The sequence below is a fragment of the Rhinolophus ferrumequinum genome, chromosome 25 (assembly GCF_004115265.2).
Source record: "Rhinolophus ferrumequinum isolate MPI-CBG mRhiFer1 chromosome 25, mRhiFer1_v1.p, whole genome shotgun sequence".
Lineage (NCBI taxonomy): Eukaryota > Metazoa > Chordata > Mammalia > Chiroptera > Rhinolophidae > Rhinolophus > Rhinolophus ferrumequinum.
In genome coordinates this window covers 18,803,391-18,823,392 of record NC_046308.1, presented here as the reverse complement: position 1 = coordinate 18,823,392, position 20,002 = coordinate 18,803,391, and the positions used below count along the sequence as shown (strand labels likewise).

Sequence of the window (20,002 nt, the reverse complement as noted above, 5' to 3'; positions counted from 1 at the left end):
CAACGCTCTAGGGGTGTCAGCAGCTGTGATGTTTTGACCTGACTGACTCTACAGCTTTGTTGCTTTTTTTTATCCCCCAAATTTCCCACCTTTTTCTCCACCTGGTTGACTGCATACAACACAAATCTGTCACCAGCAGGTTATGTTCTGCGACTTTAGGGCCCCCGGGTAATTGTGCTGTGCTTGCAGATCAGGGGAAAGCCTAGACACCTTCCTCTACTGGAGAAGGAAGAATTTCTGGGCAGTGCTGAAGTTAGGCATCTAAGGTAGTTTTTGCTTTGTTCATTTTGATTTCCTTCTAGATTTAACGTTGACGTTATTTGCATATTACTTTTCTGTGATTCTTTTGGCCTGTGATTTCTAGCCCCTTTTGCCTTCATTGATCCCTCTTCTTAGACTAAACTTAACCTTGAGAAACAGTTTGGAATACCTCTGCCAGTTGTGCTCTCAAGCCTGTGACCTCTGAAGCCATGCAGCCCTTTATTGTGTGACAGACATCCTATTTTCCTGTTTGCCTGCTCATTCTCAGAGCTCCAAAAAGAACCTCTCGGTTGGTGAGGTTTCTCCGGTAAAATGGCTTTATGTGTGCTGAAAAGAAAATTGTTTTTAATGTAAGTAAACTGCTATAGGAAACAAATGCCAAATAGTTACATAACAGAGCTGTCAAAGAGCAGGCTGAGGCCCCCTGGGATTTTCAGTGGCCCGTTTTCATTTCTTTCAACAATATCAACTGAACACTGGCCAGCTGTGGATCCCTGGGCTGGGCATGAATGGGGAGGATAGAGGGAGCTGTGGACCGGACCAATGTGGGTCCTCCCTTTGTGGGTTTGTCTACAGCCCGGACTCCTGCCGCCTGGAGTGGCAATTAGCGTCCCCATTGCAGGACTGGCATCGTCGGATGCAGTGGGCTCTTCTGTTCTTTCCTGTAGTTCCCATAGAAAAGTACCGTCATCCCTTTTCAACCTTGCAAAGCAAAAGGAAAGTAGAATTCTGTCTTTTTCTTTATCCTATTTTATCAGCCGAGCCTTTGTTCCTTTATCCTAAAGGGACCCACAAAGGTCTTAAGGCAGCCCCAAGATGGTACGTATCTGTTTTCCATTGATTACTGAAACAAAATCTATGGGTGTCTCAGTTGGAGAGCAGCCGTATTGCCGTCCTGCCATAAATACAAGCTTAGTCTGGAAAAATACAGTGGGGCTGAAGAGAAGCTCTGTTGGCTTTGTTTCCAGAGACTTTTGAAACGATTCTTAACCCCTCATACCCCTCCCGCCATCTCTCCCCCACAGAGTAATGAATTGAAGGAAGATGTTCACGGGTTACATGTTTGCGTCTCTTCCATAGAGGCAGCAGAAGGGACAAAGCGAGTGACTTTTCTCCAACTAAATGTCTGTTTTGGGGGTTCTGTAGTTTTCTTACCATGTGAAACTACAGATAAGACTGGAAGATTACACTTGAAAGTCTCGAGGTTTTTTGGACTGAGTCCTTAGCCACTGCCAGGTTCTGTCTTCCCTCTCAGAAGGGGGAAGCAGATTTCCTTCATTAATAGAGTACAGGTACTGGGCTCAGACCTGAAATGGTCTCCTAGTCCAGCCACTTACAAGCCATGTGGTCTTAGGCAAGTTACTTAACCTACCAGGGCCTTAGTTTCCTCATCTGTAAAAATGGGGTTAAAAGCAGTTACCTTATTGGTAAGATTAAATGAGAATGTGTGTAAAACCCCTGGCCTTGAGAGGGGCTCAGTCAATAATAGCTTCTTAATAAATGTTAGAACAATCCCAGAAGTCTCTGCCATGTATCCAGGGCACTTGGCTCCTACATAGCTTCTTTTATCTTTCATCTGTTGACCAAGAGGAACTATTGAGGTTACACAGTAGGTGCCAATAAATGCTTGTTGAATGAATTCTCATTCAACAAGCCCCCGGGTACTTTCTTTGTCTATTGCCTTAGAAGAGCACTTCACACTGTTTTACTCTAGGAGATGTCTGAGAGGTGCTTAGAACACTGTCCAGTTAGATTTGGGGAACACTGTAGGGTCTGCAGCATATGGATGCTAGCCGTCTCTAGAGATGAGTAATGCATATCACTGTTAGAGAAGCTGGAAAAGCTGAGGGGAGAATGAATCTCCATAGCGTGACATTTAAACTTGACATTTTCCAAGCTCATTTGACTTTGTAGGGCAATGTCAGTACCCGCGTGAGGCTGTGATGAGGCTCTAATGAGTTCACCTGTGTGAGCCCTTAGACCAGGACTGAGCAGAGTGGTCACGAGGGGCTGCTGTCACCGTGACGGGGAGGTGCTTTCGAATCTGTGAACTCTTCCAAAGTATGGAGCCGCTCCCTTATGGATGGGCATTGAAGTTATTTCCATGGTGCATTGTTACAGACAGCGCTGCAGTAAAACCTTTACACCCTGTGCGATAGTTCTGTGGGCGAGATTCCTAGAAGTACAATTGTTAGGTCAAAGGATATGCCCCATTCAAAAATTTGATAGATCCTTCAGAATTGCCTTCCAAGATTTGATCAGCCATTTATCTACTAGTTCATTTGCCCAGTAGAGAGATAAGAAGCTATCTTCCCGTACCGCATGTGTGCTGGATCCTTCTCGCCGCCTCCTGTGCTCCATCACTGAAAATGGAACGGAACACAACGGAAAGTCACCCCTCTTTTCTGTCTTGCAGAGTCTGGCCACAGATAAAGGACCAAAATGACTGACTCAAAATATTTCACCACGACCAAGAAAGGTACTGTTTTGTTTCATTGTGGGGTCTTGTCCTACTTTTTCCCTGCCCACCCCTTCTGCTTGCTCCTCCCGGGGGGGGGGGGGGGGGGACGGGGAGGGGACCCGGGGCCTAGAAGGAGTTGTGGGAATCACCCAGAGCATCTTTAACCCTGTGGCTCCAGAAAACAGCTGTTGATGGTGTAAGAAATTGACTGCTTCTTTTAGAACTCTAGAAGGGAAGAGCGTTAGCTCCAAGTACAGAAAAAGAGCCCTTTTGTTCCCCATGGCTTAAAACTGTTAGCTATGATGTGTTTTTCCCGGAGGCAGAGGGTACAGAGCGCTATCTGCGGCCCCACAACGATAATGTGTGTCTAGTCCTTATCCGAGGGCGCATGCTTGATGTCGCTGAAGTCAGCGTTTATATTCTGTTTTTCATTTGACATTATCATAAACATTTCCCCACAGTTCTGACCACTGAGTAGTAGTTTACTGAGTCGCCGCACTGAAATTTGCTAAGCTCATCTTCTATTGTTGCATATTGTGGTTGTTTCCGCTTTTCGGGAAATGGAGGCTGTTGTAGCAGCTGGCAGATACGCTTTGACGCTGTAAGCATCTTCTGACTGGCCCTTCCTTCCTCCCTGCTTCCTTCCAAGTGAGAATGGCACACGCCTGCTAACCGGATTCAAAGAGTCGTCGTTGGGTCAGCGGCCCCTTCTCAGGCATTTCATTTATTGGTCCAGCCAGTTCTATTGAGTACCTTCCATGTACAGTGGAGGAGACAGTCTCTAAATTGGCTTTGCTAGTGGTTGAGCAGAGAAGACAGTTTATTAAGTAGCAATCACTCCGAGAGGCAGTGGGTGCCGTGATAAGGGACATGCAGGAGGCTGTGGGAGAGGCCTGGGTGGACCTGGCTAGATAAAGGGGGTGGGGCTGCAGAAGGGAGCAGAGCGAGTGCCCTTGGTACATTCGGGGAGAGGAAAGCACTTCAGCACAAGTTATTCAAGAGTGTGATGGAAGGAAGGTTGGAGAGGTGTGGGGATCAGGGCCTGGGAGCCAGGCCGGAGGGGATGAGCTTAGTGCTGAGTGTATTGGGGGGCAGTGCTGGGGTTCCTTGTGTTTTCTTTTGAGGGGAATGTCTGTAGAGAGATGCCTAGGTCCAAATCTGACATCAGTGACGGTTTTAAGCAAGGGCAGGTCCAAGGCAGATTCTAAAAAGAAGTGAAGGGGGTGAAGCTGAGGGAGGCCGGGAGGCTAGTACCACAGCTCTGATGCGAGATGCAGATGGTGGTACCTGCGGCAGTTAGCGGGGAGGCAGTGGGGTAGGAGAGTCAGATGCCTTGTGTGGGACTGAGAAGGGGAGACGTTCAGATGCAGGCAGATCCCAGGTTCACCTCACCAGCCTTCTGGGGGCCAAGGGGACTCAGGCCTAGATCCATCAATTGGCGGCCAGTTGTACTGTAACCAGCCAAAGGCTGCCAGCAAAACAGGGGCAGCCCTGCAGTGGGGCCCAGGCTCAAAGCCATCGTTGTCCGTTGGACTCTATAGCTGAGAGACATGGCCCTCTCTGTCTCTCGGAGAAAAGCACGGGTTCCGTCAGCCCAGCAGAGCCATGAATTTGAACTTCAAGGTCTACAGATTCCTCTTGGCTCTGTTGAGCAATATCTTCACTGTGGCCTTGCCCCGGACAGTGCTGTGTATTCTTAATTAACCTTGTTTGGAGTTCTTTGCTGAACACCACATTGTTCAGTCATGATAAAAACCTGGCTAGTTTTCTTTTTCTCACTGTAAATCTGTCTAGAACTTCCTGAGCACTTACGCCCACGTGACAGTCAGCTTTACCCCCACCCCAAGTGACTTGGGAGGGAAGCCTAGGACTCTTACTCTACAAAAGAGATCACTAAGGCAGCAGGTCTCATGGTAAATTAATAACAGCCACCCTTAATGCCACCCTTAATGCAGGCCACTGAGTGCCAGCACTGAAATGAGAGGCTCACATCTGAGTGTTAAATAGGAAAATCCAGTGCCCCGGTCAAGGTCGAGAGTACAGATGAGGAAATAGGTCCAGAGAAGTAAAGTGTGTGTCCTGGGTCAGCCTGAGCATACAGGCTTTGGAGCTGGCAGACCTGGGTTTGAGTCTTGGCCGACTTCCTACCAGCTATGTTACTTGGGCAAGTTACTGAACTCTTTGCAGCCTCCATTTGCTCATCTATAAAATGGCAGGGAGAGGGGGCGAAATGCAGAATTGTGAGGATGAAATGACAGAAAGCGTGGGAATAAGTTAGAGGGGTACTTGGCTTAGAGAAAGCTCAGGAAAGGCTGGCGGCTGCCGTTCTGAGGGTGGGAGGCCTGTCCCTCCAAAGTCTGCCCTCTTAACCTTTTTCTAGGTTCATCAGGGTCCTGACTATCTCTTTACCGCAGGGTCCCAGACAACCCTACTTCCTCATTTTCTTTTTCCAGATCACATTCTTAAAAACAGTTGATTACATGCTAGATCCGTCGTGGGGCAACTGAATTCCCATTTTCAGAGCTGAGCAACCACTTGTGTCTCAGGAAGTGAAACCCTGAGTGAGCTGTTTTAACTAGAAGTTCTAGGAAAACAGGAAAAGCCAAGTGTGGGAATTGAGCAAATCCCACCCCTCCCCTCAGACCTTAAGTCCCCAGATTCCATCACACACCGCCCTGAGGGCTTTGGGTAAGGGTGGCTGAGGACGACTTTGCTTCCCTCTGTGTGTTTTCAGCCATCTGTCTGAGCAGGACCTGCCTTCTTGCTTTTCGTCTCTCTCAGAACATCTGTAGCTTCCACGGTTCTTCAATACAGTGTGACCTCCAAGCTTTCATCTTGATAGTTCCTCTCCTAGCAGTTGTTTCTCTCTGCTGCCTGTTCCACGCGAGACTGGGGGCTTAAAGCTGCCCTCAGCTGGCAGCATGGAGTGTCTTACCTGCTTCCCTCCCACTCTGGGGGAAGTTGGGGACTGGGAATCTCCCTCTGGCAGGGTGGGGATAGACCACTCCTTTTTTGCCTGTCTCCTTTTTTAGGGGAGATCTTCGAGCTGAAGGCAGAGCTCAACAGTGACAAGAAGGAGAAGAAGAAGGAGGCGGTGAAGAAAGTAATTGCATCGATGACCGTGGGCAAAGATGTCAGGTGTGCAGGAGGAGGCCGCGTGGCATCTCCTTTAGGGTCTCTCTAGGCACCCAGGTCTCCCTTTATCTAGCTCCCTCACAAACTTCCTTTCCAACCAGAAGGCTTAATTTGCATAAGGGGCACGAGCTCAAATGCGAATGGGGTCAGGCAGCAATGGAGTGAGTGAAGTGAACTAGGTCAAAAAGGCCATACGTGGGGAAGTGGACATGGCGTGAACCCTGTCAGAAACTTCAGAGGATCGCTGCCAGTTGGGGAAAATGAACCCAGTATGGCCAGGTCTTCTGGTTTTTTAAAAAGAATGAGAAGTTGGATTTTTCATTTTCAATCTCCCTATTTTAGATTACCAGATGGTATTAACGAAATGAACACTGTGCACGGAAAACATACCTGCATATTGGATTTGTCCAGCTTAACACTAATTGACAGCCTCTGGTTTGCATCTGATTGCTGGGGCAGATCACGTGTAGAATTGCTGCCCCATCTTTGCTCATGCTTTTCTCCTTCCTGAATGTCCCTTTCCCCTTTTTCATTTACGCAGCTTTTCTTTCCATTTTGAAAACCCACCCAAGGTCTCCTGCTGCGTCCCTTCAGCATCCCAGCCCACTGCCTTGAACACACAGCATTTGCTCTATGTTCCTATCACCTGGTACTAATTCTAGACTATTCTCCTCGTGTGTGTATTTGTGTTTACTTGCCCACCACATTGTAAAGTCCCCAAGAGCAGGGAGTGGATTTTACAACAACCTAACACTTGCACAGTGTTTGAGAATCTGCAGAACAGTTTCAGATGTTTTCTCAGCAGTTCCTTACAATTCCTGTATGGTAGGTAATGATGTTTTTACTTAGAAAGAAACCAAATAAAGAAGGAGTACAATGACTCCCCAATAGTCACATGGTTAATGGCAGAACTAGGACTCATGCCCAGCTCTTCTGAAATCCAAATCCAGGTGGCTTTTGCCTGTTCTCTCTCCTCTGTGCCCTTCTGGTGCCCAGCACCTGCTTCCTAGGCCTGGGTGCTGATGTGGGGCAGCTCCTCATCCGGGTCCCACAGCAGGATCCCACTGCTCCAGGCTTCTCCGTGGACTGCCCTGTCCCATTGCCACCCTCGGGGAGCAAGGATCCTGACAGCAACGCAGGAGAGGGACCTGCTGAAGACAGAGTGGCAAAGGGATCAGGCGTCTGCCAGAAAACAGGGCCGCCTTCCAAGTCAGGTTCCTTCTGGGACAAAGCAATTCTCCTTCAAGTAGGACACCACTGTCACCTCCTCACAGAGGAAGCCTCTTTGTTCTTCCATCTCACATGAACTTGTTGTGCTGATGTGACGGCCCAAAAGAGCAAGCTGGGCTCATCAGCTGTGCCTCCTCTCCCCCGCACCCCTCACCCCACCCCACCCCCACTTTCTTCCTCGCGTGTCATCTTTCATCTTCCAAGGTGATCTGTCACTTTTAGCACTGACTGGTCTCCTACCTGTTGAGGCTCAGGAAGTTCCTTTTGACCTCTTAAGTCTCTGTTACCGTGTTCTTACCCATAAAATCACAAGACTGGAGAGGGGAGGGGAGGATTCCAGAGACAGAAAATTGATGTCTAGCCATATTTCTCATCTCAAGGGGCCTGTGACTCAGGGACTGTCGGTACCACGTTGGGGACGGTTCCACCCAGAACAACAGCCATCCTGAGCGTGGGCTTTGGAGTCAGACCTGGCTCTTCAGGCAGCTTATTTGACATTTAGGAGCCTCATATTATCTTCTATAAAATGGGGATGATCCCCTGGCTTCTTGGGGCTTTTAAATGAGATCAGGTACATACATACAGCCTGTAGTGGCAAGCCTGGCATATAGCACATGCTCTGTACACGCTGGGCTGAATTTTAGGGGGCGTCTGAGCTGGTCTTTGTGGTGAAAGCAGCATAGTTCTTCCCTGCTTCCCTACAACCCTCCAGAACCAACAGCCCAATATAAGGGCCACATTGAGTATTAGGGAAGGAAAAACAGTCATTTTCATTTATTTAGCACCTCCCAGATGTCAAGTATATTGTCTTCTTTAATTACACAGGGGTCCTGTGAAATGGGGTTTTGTTGCACCTTTCTTGCAAATGAGGAACAGACTCGTGGGCTGACGGGGGAGATGAAGGAATTTTCCCAACTTCATACAGTAACAAGAGTCAGAGCTGGGTTTGAGCCAGGTCTCATGGGCTCCAGAGCTCATGTTTGAACCCTGGGAAAAGAACAGGACCCTCTTTGCTTTTAAAATCACCCTTTGGAATTCCATTTCTACCATGGTAACAGAGCATAGCTGATGCCCTACCTTTTACTGGTAAGTCCTGTTATCTTTCTCCTTCCCGCCTATCCACTGTCTCCCTACACTTCTCCCCGCCCCATTAGCTGCCTGAAAAATCTTCCTCTTTCTTTGACCTTCCTCACACTGATGCCATTTTGACCTTCTAGTGCCCTCTTCCCCGACGTCGTAAACTGTATGCAGACGGACAACCTGGAACTGAAGAAGCTGGTGTACCTGTACTTGATGAACTATGCCAAGAGCCAGCCCGACATGGCCATCATGGCCGTCAACACTTTTGTGAAGGTGAGTAGGAGCTTGGTGGGAGGAGCTCACTGCTCCATCTCCCCCTCGATCTCCTGGGGTGAAGCACTATGGCTCTGGGTAGAAACACTCAGGCTCCTTTCCAGGCCTTCTTACTCCCAGCCTGAGGGCTTCATCTTCCAAGAGGGCTTCATCTTCCTCCCGCTTTCCAAAAAATCAGATGCTATAGACCCTGCTAACTCATTCCATGTGAAGTCACACAAGCCCTGTTGTTCGCTGAGTTCCCCTGGGGTCAGCCATTGCCTGCATCCTTTGCCAGGGCAGGATTCAGCAAGTGTCTGAGAGCTTCTGTGTTCCCCTTCTAGACTTTGCTTCTCTCTGCATTTTCTGTCCTCCAGATTGAGGAACAAATGGAGACTAGAATTGTCAGCTCTGTGCACCTTTAGAACCTTAGCTCCCGACCCCTGTTTGTGCTCAGATATGGGCAGAGGAGGGGTTCTGTGGCCCAATGGAAAGATTCAGGGTTGTGGTGCTGCATGGATGTGGGTTGACTCAGCTCCACTCTGTGACTGGGTGAGCTCCCAGCCTTTCTGAGAGCCTCAGCTTCCTCACCTGTAAAATAGGAAGGGTATCGTATGTCTGCTGTGAGGATCAGAGACGACCAAGCCCGAAGGCCCAGCACAGTGTCTGGCATATGCTAGGTGCCCATACATGGTACTTCTGATGCTGTTGGCCGCATTTGGGAGATTCCCACAGCAGCCGTCTGATGTTGCTCAGCCCACCCCTGGCCCTGTTCAATGGCTGGTTCCCCTCAGGACTGTGAGGACCCCAACCCCCTGATCCGGGCCCTGGCTGTGCGGACCATGGGCTGCATCCGTGTTGACAAGATCACAGAGTACCTGTGTGAGCCACTCCGGAAGTGCCTGAAGGATGAGGACCCATATGTGCGCAAGACGGCAGCCGTATGCGTGGCCAAGCTCCATGACATCAACGCCCAGCTGGTAGAGGACCAGGGCTTCTTGGACACCCTTAAAGATCTCATCTCCGATTCTAACCCCATGGTAAGCTGCTGCCATCCACCGTGCCACCTCTACCACCTCATGGGTTACTTGGGAAGACCGTGGCTTCACCCTCCTCCACCAGATAGTCCCCAGCTCCTGGAAGCCAGAGCCTGGCTGGGTGGGCTAATGGTTCTCGTGTCTGCAGTGGTTCAGGCACCACCTTTGGGGGGAGCTGGACCTGGATTCTCTTCTTTGCGGCCTCTCTAACAAGCTGTGTGACTTTGGGCAAGATGCCTAACCTTCAGAGTCCTTTTTTCTTCATCTGTAAGATGGATCTAATCCTACGTGGTTGGAAAGAGCGCTGTGAGGTTTAAGCTGTGAAGGCAGTATGCCTAGTATGGCCTGGCACACAGCAGGGGTGCAACCAAAACTAAGGCCCTCCTTCCGTTCCCTGTCATTATCACTGTCTTCTCACCAAGACCGTCGCTGAGCTCTGAATGTGAGGTGCTTTTCCCTTTCCCCACATCTTTGCAGGGTTTAGAGATCCCCTGGAAGTAGCACAGGCTGGAGGACAGGGCACCAGGTTGTAGCTGGGAGGGGAACTTGTCTCCTCACACATAGCAGTTTGGAGGACAGACCGGCTAGCCCTGTTTCAAATGAAATGCACAAACCCCTGGGTCCAGTCATCCCAGGGAATACATCCTACGGAAATACTGACCACACACAGGTGCAGAATGGCCGGTATGGGGATGGCTATGGGAGCACCAGCATAGGGAAAAGTTGAAAACCACGCAGAGCACGCATAAAAACAGCCGCTCTGGTGGAAATGGGTTGAGAGCCTAGAGCTTCACCTGCAAGCCCCTCTGTACTCCAGCCCCCATCTGTTCCCAGCAACCCCAAGGGGCTCTGCAGGAATCTTCTAGCTCTCAGAAGCACTGTTGACAGCCCCTGAAGTGAGCTGTTGTAACTGGTAGGTGGGGCTGTGTCTTAGGTAGCTGGTAATGCTTTCTGTTGCCGGGCACCTGGAGCTAGATCTTTCCCCTCTTTTTCTTTAATGGCAGGTCCACTTCCTTAGTTCCAGTTTACAGAGGAGTCAGTAGGGTGAGTGCTTAGAGTGGGTTTCTGTGCTCCAGACCCTGCCCATCGGGTCATATTTTTTTCAGGATATTCAACTTCTGACCAGCCAGCATCATTAGCCCCACTGCCCTCTGGCCTGTGAGCAGTGCCCCCAGCCTCTGCCCCTTCCACCCTCTCAACCAGGTGGTGGCAAACGCAGTAGCTGCCCTCTCTGAGATCGCCGAGTCTCACCCCAGCAGCAACCTCCTCGACCTGAACCCTCAGTCCATTAACAAGCTACTGACAGCCCTGAATGAGTGTACCGAATGGGGCCAGATCTTCATCCTGGACTGCCTGGCCAACTACACGCCCAAGGACGACCGGGAGGCCCAGAGGTGAGCACGCTGCCCCTTGCTTGCAGAGCTGGCTTCAGGGGGTCTCTAACCACGAGCTGGGCCTCAGGCCTCCAGTGGGCTCCTTCCCAGGCCCTTGTCCCTCAGACCATCCTCAGACACACCTCAGGGGAGGCCAGAGCCAGGCTGTGGATGCTGTTGCTTCAGGCAGTCAGCTCACTGCTCCCTGTGGGCAGAGACGGAAGCCAGGGCCTGACGTGGGAGCTAGCAGAGACCCCGGTCCCCTCAGGCTGAGGGAGGAGGTGGACAGCGTCAGCGCCTCCTTTCGTGGAAGTCGCACTGGGTGGGTGCCTGGCGCTCTGCGGGTGCTTCCCAGGCACGTGCTCACCTTTAAAGCAACTCTGTGAAGATGGTTTCCTCATTGTCCCCATTTCACAGGAAAGGAAACTCCAGCTCAGAGAAGCAGAGGAAACCGTGCAGGTCACCCAGCTGGGACTTCCCTGACAGTCCTAACCAACACGATAGCTATCGCTACCCCTTTGAACACGGTCGCAGCGAAGGAAGGGAAGGGGCTGCCATGTATCACGTGTTTCCTACATGCCAGGCACTGCTGGTGCTTTCCATGCATTGTCTCATTTAAGCCCCAGCAACCCTGTGCGGTTGGCATCATTATCTCCATTTTCTAGACGCAGAAACTGAGCTTCAGAGGGATTTTCTCACCTCTTGGGGTCAGTTTGCAGGCTGTAGAACCAGAAAGAAGGTCTCCCACATACAGAAGACGTGCTGTCTTGATAACTAAAAACAGGTGTTTCCCCTTGTCTGTCTCCTCTTCGCCCCCTGGGAACGGCCTCCAGCATCTGTGAGCGGGTCACGCCCAGGCTCTCCCACGCCAACTCCGCGGTGGTGCTGTCTGCTGTGAAGGTGCTCATGAAGTTCATGGAGATGCTGTCCAAGGACCTGGACTACTACGGCACGCTGCTCAAGAAGCTGGCCCCACCGCTCGTCACGCTGCTGTCGGCCGAGCCCGAGCTGCAGTACGTGGCACTGCGGAACATCAACCTCATCGTGCAGAAAAGGTACCGGAAGTCTCAGCTTCATCTAGGGCTTCTTAGCCAAGGATAGTTTTGTCCCCCAGGGGACACTTAGCAATGTCTGCAGACAGTTTGGGTTGTAACATCTGGGGGTGCTGCTGGCATCTAGTGGGATACTGCGTAACGTCCTACAGTCGCAGGACAGCCCCCCACAGAGAACTGTTCGTCCAAAATGTCAGTACTGCTGAGGTGGCGAAGCCCTGGTTTAGCCTAACCAGGTAGCGAATCAGGTAAAAGCGAGCATGGAGCTTCTTCACCACAGATAGTGGATGGCTCCACAATCCAGAGCTCTCCAGGAATGGCTTATAAGATTTTGTCTGTGTGCATGCGTTTTCCCTGGGGACAGAGTCCGTAGCTCTGGTCCAGTTCCCTAAGGTTGGAGACGCTGTGGACTGTGCGTCAGCCTGGGGGCCGGGGTGGTACGTCAGAGTGGCTCTGAATGCTGCCCAGCCAGGTGCCGTCCTCCCCAGGGGAACGATTACGGCAGTGAGCCACTGCTCCTAAGGGACGGAGCCTACTGCCCTGGGGGGGTGGGCTGAAAAGCAGTTTGCAGTGCAGGTCCAAGGGACCCAAAGCAGGAGGCGTTCTCTGGAATCATCCAGTGACAGAGCCCAGCAGCTTTGCAGAATGGAGCTGGACTCAAGTGCTCCCGGCCTTTTTGGTCAACTAGCTTGGTTAGCAGTGAACTCACCAGCACCAGTGAGTTCCAGCAGCCCCGTTGGTGGGAACGGGGCTGCACAGAGAAAAGGGCCTCGTGGACATTCTCTCTTGGAAGATGCTCCTTGTCATCGTAACAGCAGTCTGGTTCTTAGGACACTCTTGGGGGCCCAGAGAGATCAGTGGAAGGAGGACATTTGTGAAGGTTTGGAATTAAATATGGGAAAGCTCTCTGAGTGCCTAGACAAAGGAGTGGCACAGGGATTCGCAGCTGCAGGGCAGGATTAGTAAGGTGTAGTGACGTGGATCGTGACGGGCTCCCGGGGCTATATTTAACATGGCAAATCTCTTAAGAAGTCGACTGTGTTGCCAAGGTACCACCTGGCCCAGTCCTGACATGTGCTTGGGCAGCTTTTGCCACATCCTGATTGCAGAAATCACTTCTTGCTGCTGCCCCCCCAGCTCAGGATCCTACCTCCCCCATAGGCACGACGGAGGCTCCTTGTCTTGTCAGGACCTCTCTGCAGCTTGCACAGCAGCACAGAGAACCCAGGATCCCTCCTTTCTCTCGGCTGTGTCTTCTCCCTTCTTCACCGTCTGTCCTCATTCCTTTTCCTTCCTCCTCTCTGTTCTGGAAAGGGCATCGGAGTAGGAGTTGGGGTGTTGACCCTCATCTTGCCTCCCATCCTTATTTGCACTAGATGTGTGACCTGGTACAAGCCTCTCCCCCTCTTAGCTTTCCTCATCTAAGAAAAATGATGTGGGTGGTGCCAGTTGAAGAAGGAGTAGTGCCACTGCTGATGGCTCCTGTGTGGCCAGCGCCTTCTCTGAGGCAGGCACTGATCATGCTAGATGCGTCATGTGTAATTTACAACAGCCCCTTCATGTCCCCAGGACCACCCCACATTCATTGGCTCCCTAGGACTCATGGGAGTCAGCATGTATTGTCCTCACAGCTAAGATTTATTATCAAAAGTAGTGAGGATACCCAGCTGAATCCTAAGGAAGGATGATGACGCAGGTGGAGCCTGGGGGAATCCACGTGCCGGCTCCCATCCATGGGCGTGGGAGTCACACAGAGCACACTCCTCCCTCAGCAATAGAATGTGTAACTCTGCCTGGGAGTGCCTATTTGATACTCATGTGGGCACCCTCTGCCTGGCACCCACCAAAAAGCCAGTGTTTAGCATAGACCGTGTTGTTTCTACAGTCTAGGCGCAGTTAACCACCTTTATCATTTAGGGAAGGGTGAGACGACTCCCGAAAGCTGAGTCCCCAGACTCCAGGCCTTTCTAAGACTAGAGACTCAGGCTTGCAGTGGTGATGCTTTCTGGCTCAGTGTCATGCCCATTGCATGGGTGAGGAAGTAGGGACCTCAGTCACACGCTGGGATTGGAACCAAGGCCAAGCCTGTCGCCTGCTGCCTGCTGCCTCTCTAATGGGAAACCTCTGGCTAATGTTCCCTCTTCCCTTCCTGGGATGTGGTTAGACACACAATGGCCAGTCAGTGGGCCTCCTGCCCAGGAGTGGGCAGCCATGGTGGTGACAGCCTTCACGGGAGTCAGCCTCCACCTCAGACCCCAGAAGTGCCCCAGCAAATGTGGAAGGTGTTTTCTCACAGGGCTGATGACTTGCTTTTTGCTCTTTGGGCAACCCTGCCCTACCACCAGGCCTGAGATCCTCAAGCACGAGATGAAGGTCTTCTTCGTGAAGTACAACGACCCCATCTATGTGAAGCTGGAGAAGCTGGACATCATGATTCGCCTGGCCTCCCAGGCCAACATTGCCCAGGTCAGCAGGAGGCAGTGGCCAGGGGCACGGGCCTTGGGGTGGGCCTCTGGGCAGGCTGCCACCCTCACTGTTAACATTTCATCTCACGGAGTATACTTAGCATGGGGCACAGACTCTGTAAGCAAGAACGTAACAAGCGTTAAGTGATAAAGAATCTGGTCTCTCTGTTATTACTTACCCATCCATTGAAAAGTGTTGGTTATGTGGCTATGTTAGCTCGATCAACCTAAACAGGGTTGTCCAGCGCTGCCCACTAGTCCTTCCCTGCTGTCCCCTTGGGGCACCTGACAGTTGTCTCCCTTAGGCCTTCTACCTCTAGCAAGAGGCAGAATCCTGTTTTTCTAGGAGTCTGTGCATCCCCACTGCTCGGGTGTTCCAGGAGGTTACCCCACCAGATCCCTTCAACCCCATCTTCTCTGGCCACAGGTCTTGGCAGAGCTTAAAGAGTACGCAACAGAGGTGGACGTGGACTTTGTACGGAAGGCTGTGCGAGCCATTGGCCGCTGCGCCATCAAGGTGGAGGTAAGGCTCTGGGACTCTGTCCTCACCTGGGGAGCGGGAGGGGAAGAAAGCTGAAACCAGGAAACCAGTCTGATGGTAACAGAGTCTGCCATCTGCTCATGGTCCGGGAATGCCTGGGGGTCATCACCAGAGCCCCCAAGGCACCCATTGTGCAGATTTGGTTGGGCTCCTTCTTACTCTGTAATCTCCGTTAAGCCTTCGAGTTGTTGCAGATGAAATGAACCTATGATAATCACAGGTTCTCCTGAAGCATTAGCTGAGAGGACGGGGCAGCCCCAGCTGGTGGTTCCCCTGGTAGACTTAGCTTTCACTTCATGGAGCTTTGGGGCAGGGGCCCTGCCTGTCACACGTTCTGGCAAGTGTTGTGATTCAGCTGTCCATGAGCTTCCTGCTCCAGCTCCCGAGGACTAGCCACACCCCTGTGTCCTGGCGTTTCTTCCCTCCCGTTCTCTTCCTATGGAGATGTTCCTTGACCACTGAGTTGAATTTCCTTAAATGGGTCCACTGGGGGCTAGAGAATCCTGGGACAGCTGGTCAGCACAGCGTCTTGGGACATTTTCCCCTGGCACCTGTGATGGCATCCTGAGAAATTTCTCCTACAAGGGCATTAGCGCAGCATGTTGGAATTGGGGGGTGGAGAGTGTCTACGCAGAGCTTTTCTAAGTTTTGGTCATGGGAGACCATTTGGGGAAATAAGTAGAAGTGAGGTAGCGTCATGCTGCCCTCAGGGCTCGGCCTGGAGGAGCTCTGAGGACTCCCCACTCGCAGAAGCTCCACTGGCCTCCTCCTCAGTCTAATTCTATCTGCCTCTGTCCCTGCCATCCCAGGGCCATCATTTTGTACTCATTCTCCCCTGTTATCTGGGGACAGTGTTGTGTTCTCCTGCTGTGACAAGGAAGGTGTGACTGAGCCCTTGGCCAAGGCACAGTCCACAGGGTGCTGTCAGAGGTGGGTGCAGGGGCCCTGTCTGCCATCTCCTCTCCCCACAGCAATCTGCAGAGCGCTGTGTGAGCACGCTGCTGGATCTCATCCAGACCAAGGTCAACTACGTGGTTCAGGAAGCCATCGTGGTCATCAAGGACATCTTCCGCAAGTACCCCAACAAGTACGTGCCCGCCCTTCCCAGTGTGGGTGATGCGGCTCTGCTGGGGTCGGGGCCGTGGGGAGGAAAAGCGGGGCTGTGGGGAGGAAAAGCAAGGAGGAGCCTTTCCTCTCTCCCTACTTCTCTGCCACAAACAGCATTCTCAAAAGAAACCCTTTGTTTTTTCTTACTGCTCCTGAGCTGCCCCTCCCCTCCTCTGCTCCACAGAGCAAAAGAAGAACTAAATTGTAACAGATAAAACTCAAATCCCATTACTCACCACCCTCTCCATTCTGGGCATCTGCCTGTCTTTCCTGGCCCCTGCTGGGCCTCCCAAGTTGCCCAGGCTCCTTCAGTGCTCACATGTCAGCTGTGTGCTGGTCCCCAGGTATGAGAGCGTGATTGCCACACTATGCGAGAACCTGGACTCCCTGGATGAGCCCGAGGCGCGGGCTGCCATGATCTGGATTGTGGGCGAGTACGCCGAGCGGATTGACAATGCCGATGAGCTGCTGGAGAGTTTCCTGGAGGGCTTCCACGATGAGAGCACCCAGGTGAGCTGTCGAGGGGGCCGGCTCAGGCCAGGGTGTGCGTCATCACCACTGTGGTCCATCCTGCTCTGAAATTCTCCCCTCAGCTAGCAGGCCGCAGGGCCTTGCCCCTCCTAAAACGGCACTCATGGTGTGGACAGACAGATAAGTGATGTATGGGTGACAGGTGTGGCCACTTTTCCCCCCACACTACTGTACTTGAGGGGGACATGTGAGGACAGCGTCCAATGGTGTGCCTTGAAGGCAGACAGAGCTTTCTGCTTTTGTTTTTGCATTTCTCTTGGCATAGATAATACATTGACTTGGTTCAAAATTGAAAAGATATGAAAGGATACATATAGTGAAAATTATCTTTCCCACCACTTTCCCAGCTACGAGTTCTCCCAGAGGTCACCAGTGTTATTTATTGGTTTCTTGGGAATACTTCCAGATAGAGTTTAAAAATACACCAGCAGGTATGCACAAATTTCTGTGTACATGTAAACATACACATACACAGTCGATTCTTGTTATTTGAGGTTCTTACATTCTGTAAAGTCACTGAATTAGCAAGGAAACCATTGCTCCCAGGAGAAATACAGAGTTGGGTTCCTACGAGCCTCTGGTCCCAACATTTTTAGTCTACTGGTCAGTCCATAGCCTTTTTTTACTTGGTGTTTCCATTTAAACACACCTTGTTTAATATACATTATTGATTTGTTAACAATGAACTCAGGGCTGACAGCACTGCAGCTCACGCCTCAGCCAAGTTGCCCTAACACAGGCATTCTCTCCATGCGGCTCCTTGCAGCTGCTTGCACTTAGGAACACTAGGCAGCACTTCAGCACTATGCTTGGGGGCCACTTTAAACAGAGAAATCACCCACAAAAAGCACCAAACTGTGAAAGACGTGGCACTAAGTAGACTGAAAAGGACACTTGTTTCTGATGTGAGAATAAAAAGGTAGTGTCGCCTCTTTTGACCTCAGCTGGGAATGTATGTGTCAGGTAACTCGGATTTCGCACTGCTCTGCCCGTGTCTGTGAATGACCGCGAAAGTGCCACGAGCGTTGATGTTGGGGTTACAAGTAAATTTTAGCAAGTAGGCACATTTGTAAATATGGACGGTAGAAATAACGAGGATTGACTACATACATATTTCCCTCTCAAATATTTGTAAACACTACTGATAGCATGCTATACAAATTCAAATTGTTCAGCACCTTGCATTTTTCCCTTGGAAATATATCTGAGGGCCCTGCTGTTATTAATTGCTCCCTGGGGTGGGGAAATAAATCCAGACTTCTCCTCTGTTGGGTGGCCTGGAGCAAGCTCAACTCACTACGCCCCTTTCCTGGTCTCTGGTACAGGGCTCCCGCAAAGCTTATTGAGTTATGTGGGTGAACTGTCCACTCCAGTGCGCAGCAAACAGGAGCCGTGTGGCGGTGTTTTCATTAACTGGCCTGCTCCTTTTGCCTCCTGGGTTCCCAGCGCAGTTCAGAGCTTTTATAAGAATTCTTGTCTGGTGCTTTGCAGTTGGGAATCCTATTTCAGATTCTCTTTGAGCCTCCTTGTCCTAGGTTCCTAGACCTCTCCGAGGGACAGGGAACTCGTGTTGGCAGGGTGGTACGTCAGCCCAGCCTGCCTATGTCCCCTATGTGGATGGCAGAGGCAGCAGCATCATTGCAGGAGGGCTGTTGGGAGGTGAGAGGAGCTGGGCTCATGGCCAGAGTCACAGACAGAGTAGCAGACCAGACAGTGATGAAAGACTCCAGGAAGCCCGCTGACCTGGGTTGGGAAGAACTTGGTAAAGAGTCCCTGTGTGATGGCCGTGCTGATATTGATGACAGTGATGACAGCTGTTGTGTATTGAGCAGAACACATAATAGATTCTTTGTTGTCTTATTGAGTTTTCCATTAACCCTGTGAGGTATTATACCCATTTTATAGATGAGGAAACACTCAGAGAAGTGAAATGACTTGTCCAGGATCACCCAGCTGGGAAGTGATAGAACCAGAGTCCAAATGAGGTGTGATCTAACTAGCTCCAAGTCAGCGGCCATAAATTGCCGTTTTCAAAGCTCACAAGAACCCCCAAAGTAGGCCACACCTCTCGCTCACCAACTGGCTTTCTCTAGGCCGTACAGCCAGCGGGCTAGAGCCAGGGCTAGAAGCCAGTCCCTGGGCTGCCTCCTGCCTTGGAAATAGCCCACTGCTCCTCTGCCACTGGCTCATGTGTAACCACATCACAAGGACTCTGCATCACCCATTCCCAGAAAGAGACCGCCTCCCCTCCATCCTGCCTCCTGCTGTCATTTCAACCTGTGTACCCGGTAATTCAGCCCTTTGTTTCTGTAAGTGCCCTCTTGCTGGACAGGCCCAGGATGTGCTGCCAGGTCCACTCCCGCCCTCTTGCTGCAGGCCTGTCCCTGGCACAGCCCTGGCTGAGGAGCCTCAGGCTGCCCTCTTTTCCCAGGACTGGCAAAAATGAGATGCGGCTAAGGAAGGACTGTGTGCAGAGGGTTATTCTTTCAGAGATGTCTCTTCAGTCAGCAAGTTTTCCTTAAGTGCCTGCTACACACTGAGTACTAGATTGAGGAATAACCAGGGATACAACTGTGACAGACATGCTCTGCCCTCAAGGGGCTCTCTCCACAGGCCAGCCCAGTGGCTGCAAAGCATTTCCAATCCAGTGGGGGCTGTGGTATTGATGGGGGGTTGCGGTGCAGGAGGCTGCAGAAGCGTTGTGGGGGCTGGGGTCGGCATGAGTTCAGAGGGGAAGGAGGTTTTTGGCCAAGCCGAGGGCAGCAGGAGGCAGGTAAGAGGTGGAGGCGGAGCGAGGCCTGGGCAGGGAGGGTTCCCACCCTCGGGTAGAAGCGCAGCTCCTCAATGACAGGCTGGCTCTGTGGGCCCTGATGGCCCAGTCCCCTGGGCCGCACTGGCACCACCTCCACTTGTTGACGGTGGTCCCTTTAAGAAGCTTACCAGCTACACGTGTTGCCTTTTTTAAGCTGTGAGCTCTTTGAGGCACTGGGAGGCCCGGAGCCCTGACAGGTTTCTGGGACCCAAAGGCTGGGCAGCAGCCCCTGGCCTGCGTAGGGTTGCCAAGTGGTACAGTGCCCAACTCCTTCCTGAGTGGTAATGCCAAGGTCTAGGCCACTCAGCACTACCAACACCCCCTGTGGCCTTAGTCCGTGTTCCATGGCCACTAGGAAAGCCGTTCTCCACTTCTGGGGCCTTGGAATGCTCTTTTCCCTCTTTGAGGCCCTCGTTTGGTTTCCTGCTATCCCCACCTGAAGCTCTTCCTTGTCACCTCGGTCTTCCCGCAGGTCCAGCTGCAGCTGCTGACAGCTATTGTGAAACTCTTTCTGAAGAAGCCGACAGAGACCCAGGAGCTGGTGCAGCAGGTCCTCAGCTTGGCCACTCAGGTGGGTGCCCCAGCCTCCCCGCTGTGCCCAGCACAACTCTTGTTCCACAAGGGGCCCTTCAGCCAAGGAGCCAGACCTGGGTGTTCAGGCCCCT

At 51.7% G+C, this 20,002-nt stretch overlaps 1 protein-coding gene across 5 annotated transcripts in view; it reads left to right on the top strand.

The window, feature by feature from the left end:
- The window catches only part of AP1B1 (adaptor related protein complex 1 subunit beta 1), a 43,934-nt gene that overhangs the window by 12,938 nt on the left and 10,994 nt on the right, over positions 1 to 20,002 (top strand). For all 5 annotated transcript variants that reach the window (XM_033097660.1, XM_033097659.1, XM_033097658.1 and 2 more), the window contains exons 2-12: positions 2,678 to 2,740; positions 5,755 to 5,860; positions 8,305 to 8,440; positions 9,214 to 9,459; positions 10,660 to 10,850; positions 11,663 to 11,884; positions 14,227 to 14,347; positions 14,774 to 14,869; positions 15,859 to 15,974; positions 16,339 to 16,504; positions 19,810 to 19,908. In XM_033097660.1, coding sequence (XP_032953551.1) covers positions 2,704 to 2,740; positions 5,755 to 5,860; positions 8,305 to 8,440; positions 9,214 to 9,459; positions 10,660 to 10,850; positions 11,663 to 11,884; positions 14,227 to 14,347; positions 14,774 to 14,869; positions 15,859 to 15,974; positions 16,339 to 16,504; positions 19,810 to 19,908 — 1,536 coding nt within the window. In that variant the 5' untranslated portion in view covers positions 2,678 to 2,703. The remainder of the gene's footprint in view (positions 1 to 2,677; positions 2,741 to 5,754; positions 5,861 to 8,304; positions 8,441 to 9,213; positions 9,460 to 10,659; positions 10,851 to 11,662; positions 11,885 to 14,226; positions 14,348 to 14,773; positions 14,870 to 15,858; positions 15,975 to 16,338; positions 16,505 to 19,809; positions 19,909 to 20,002) is intronic.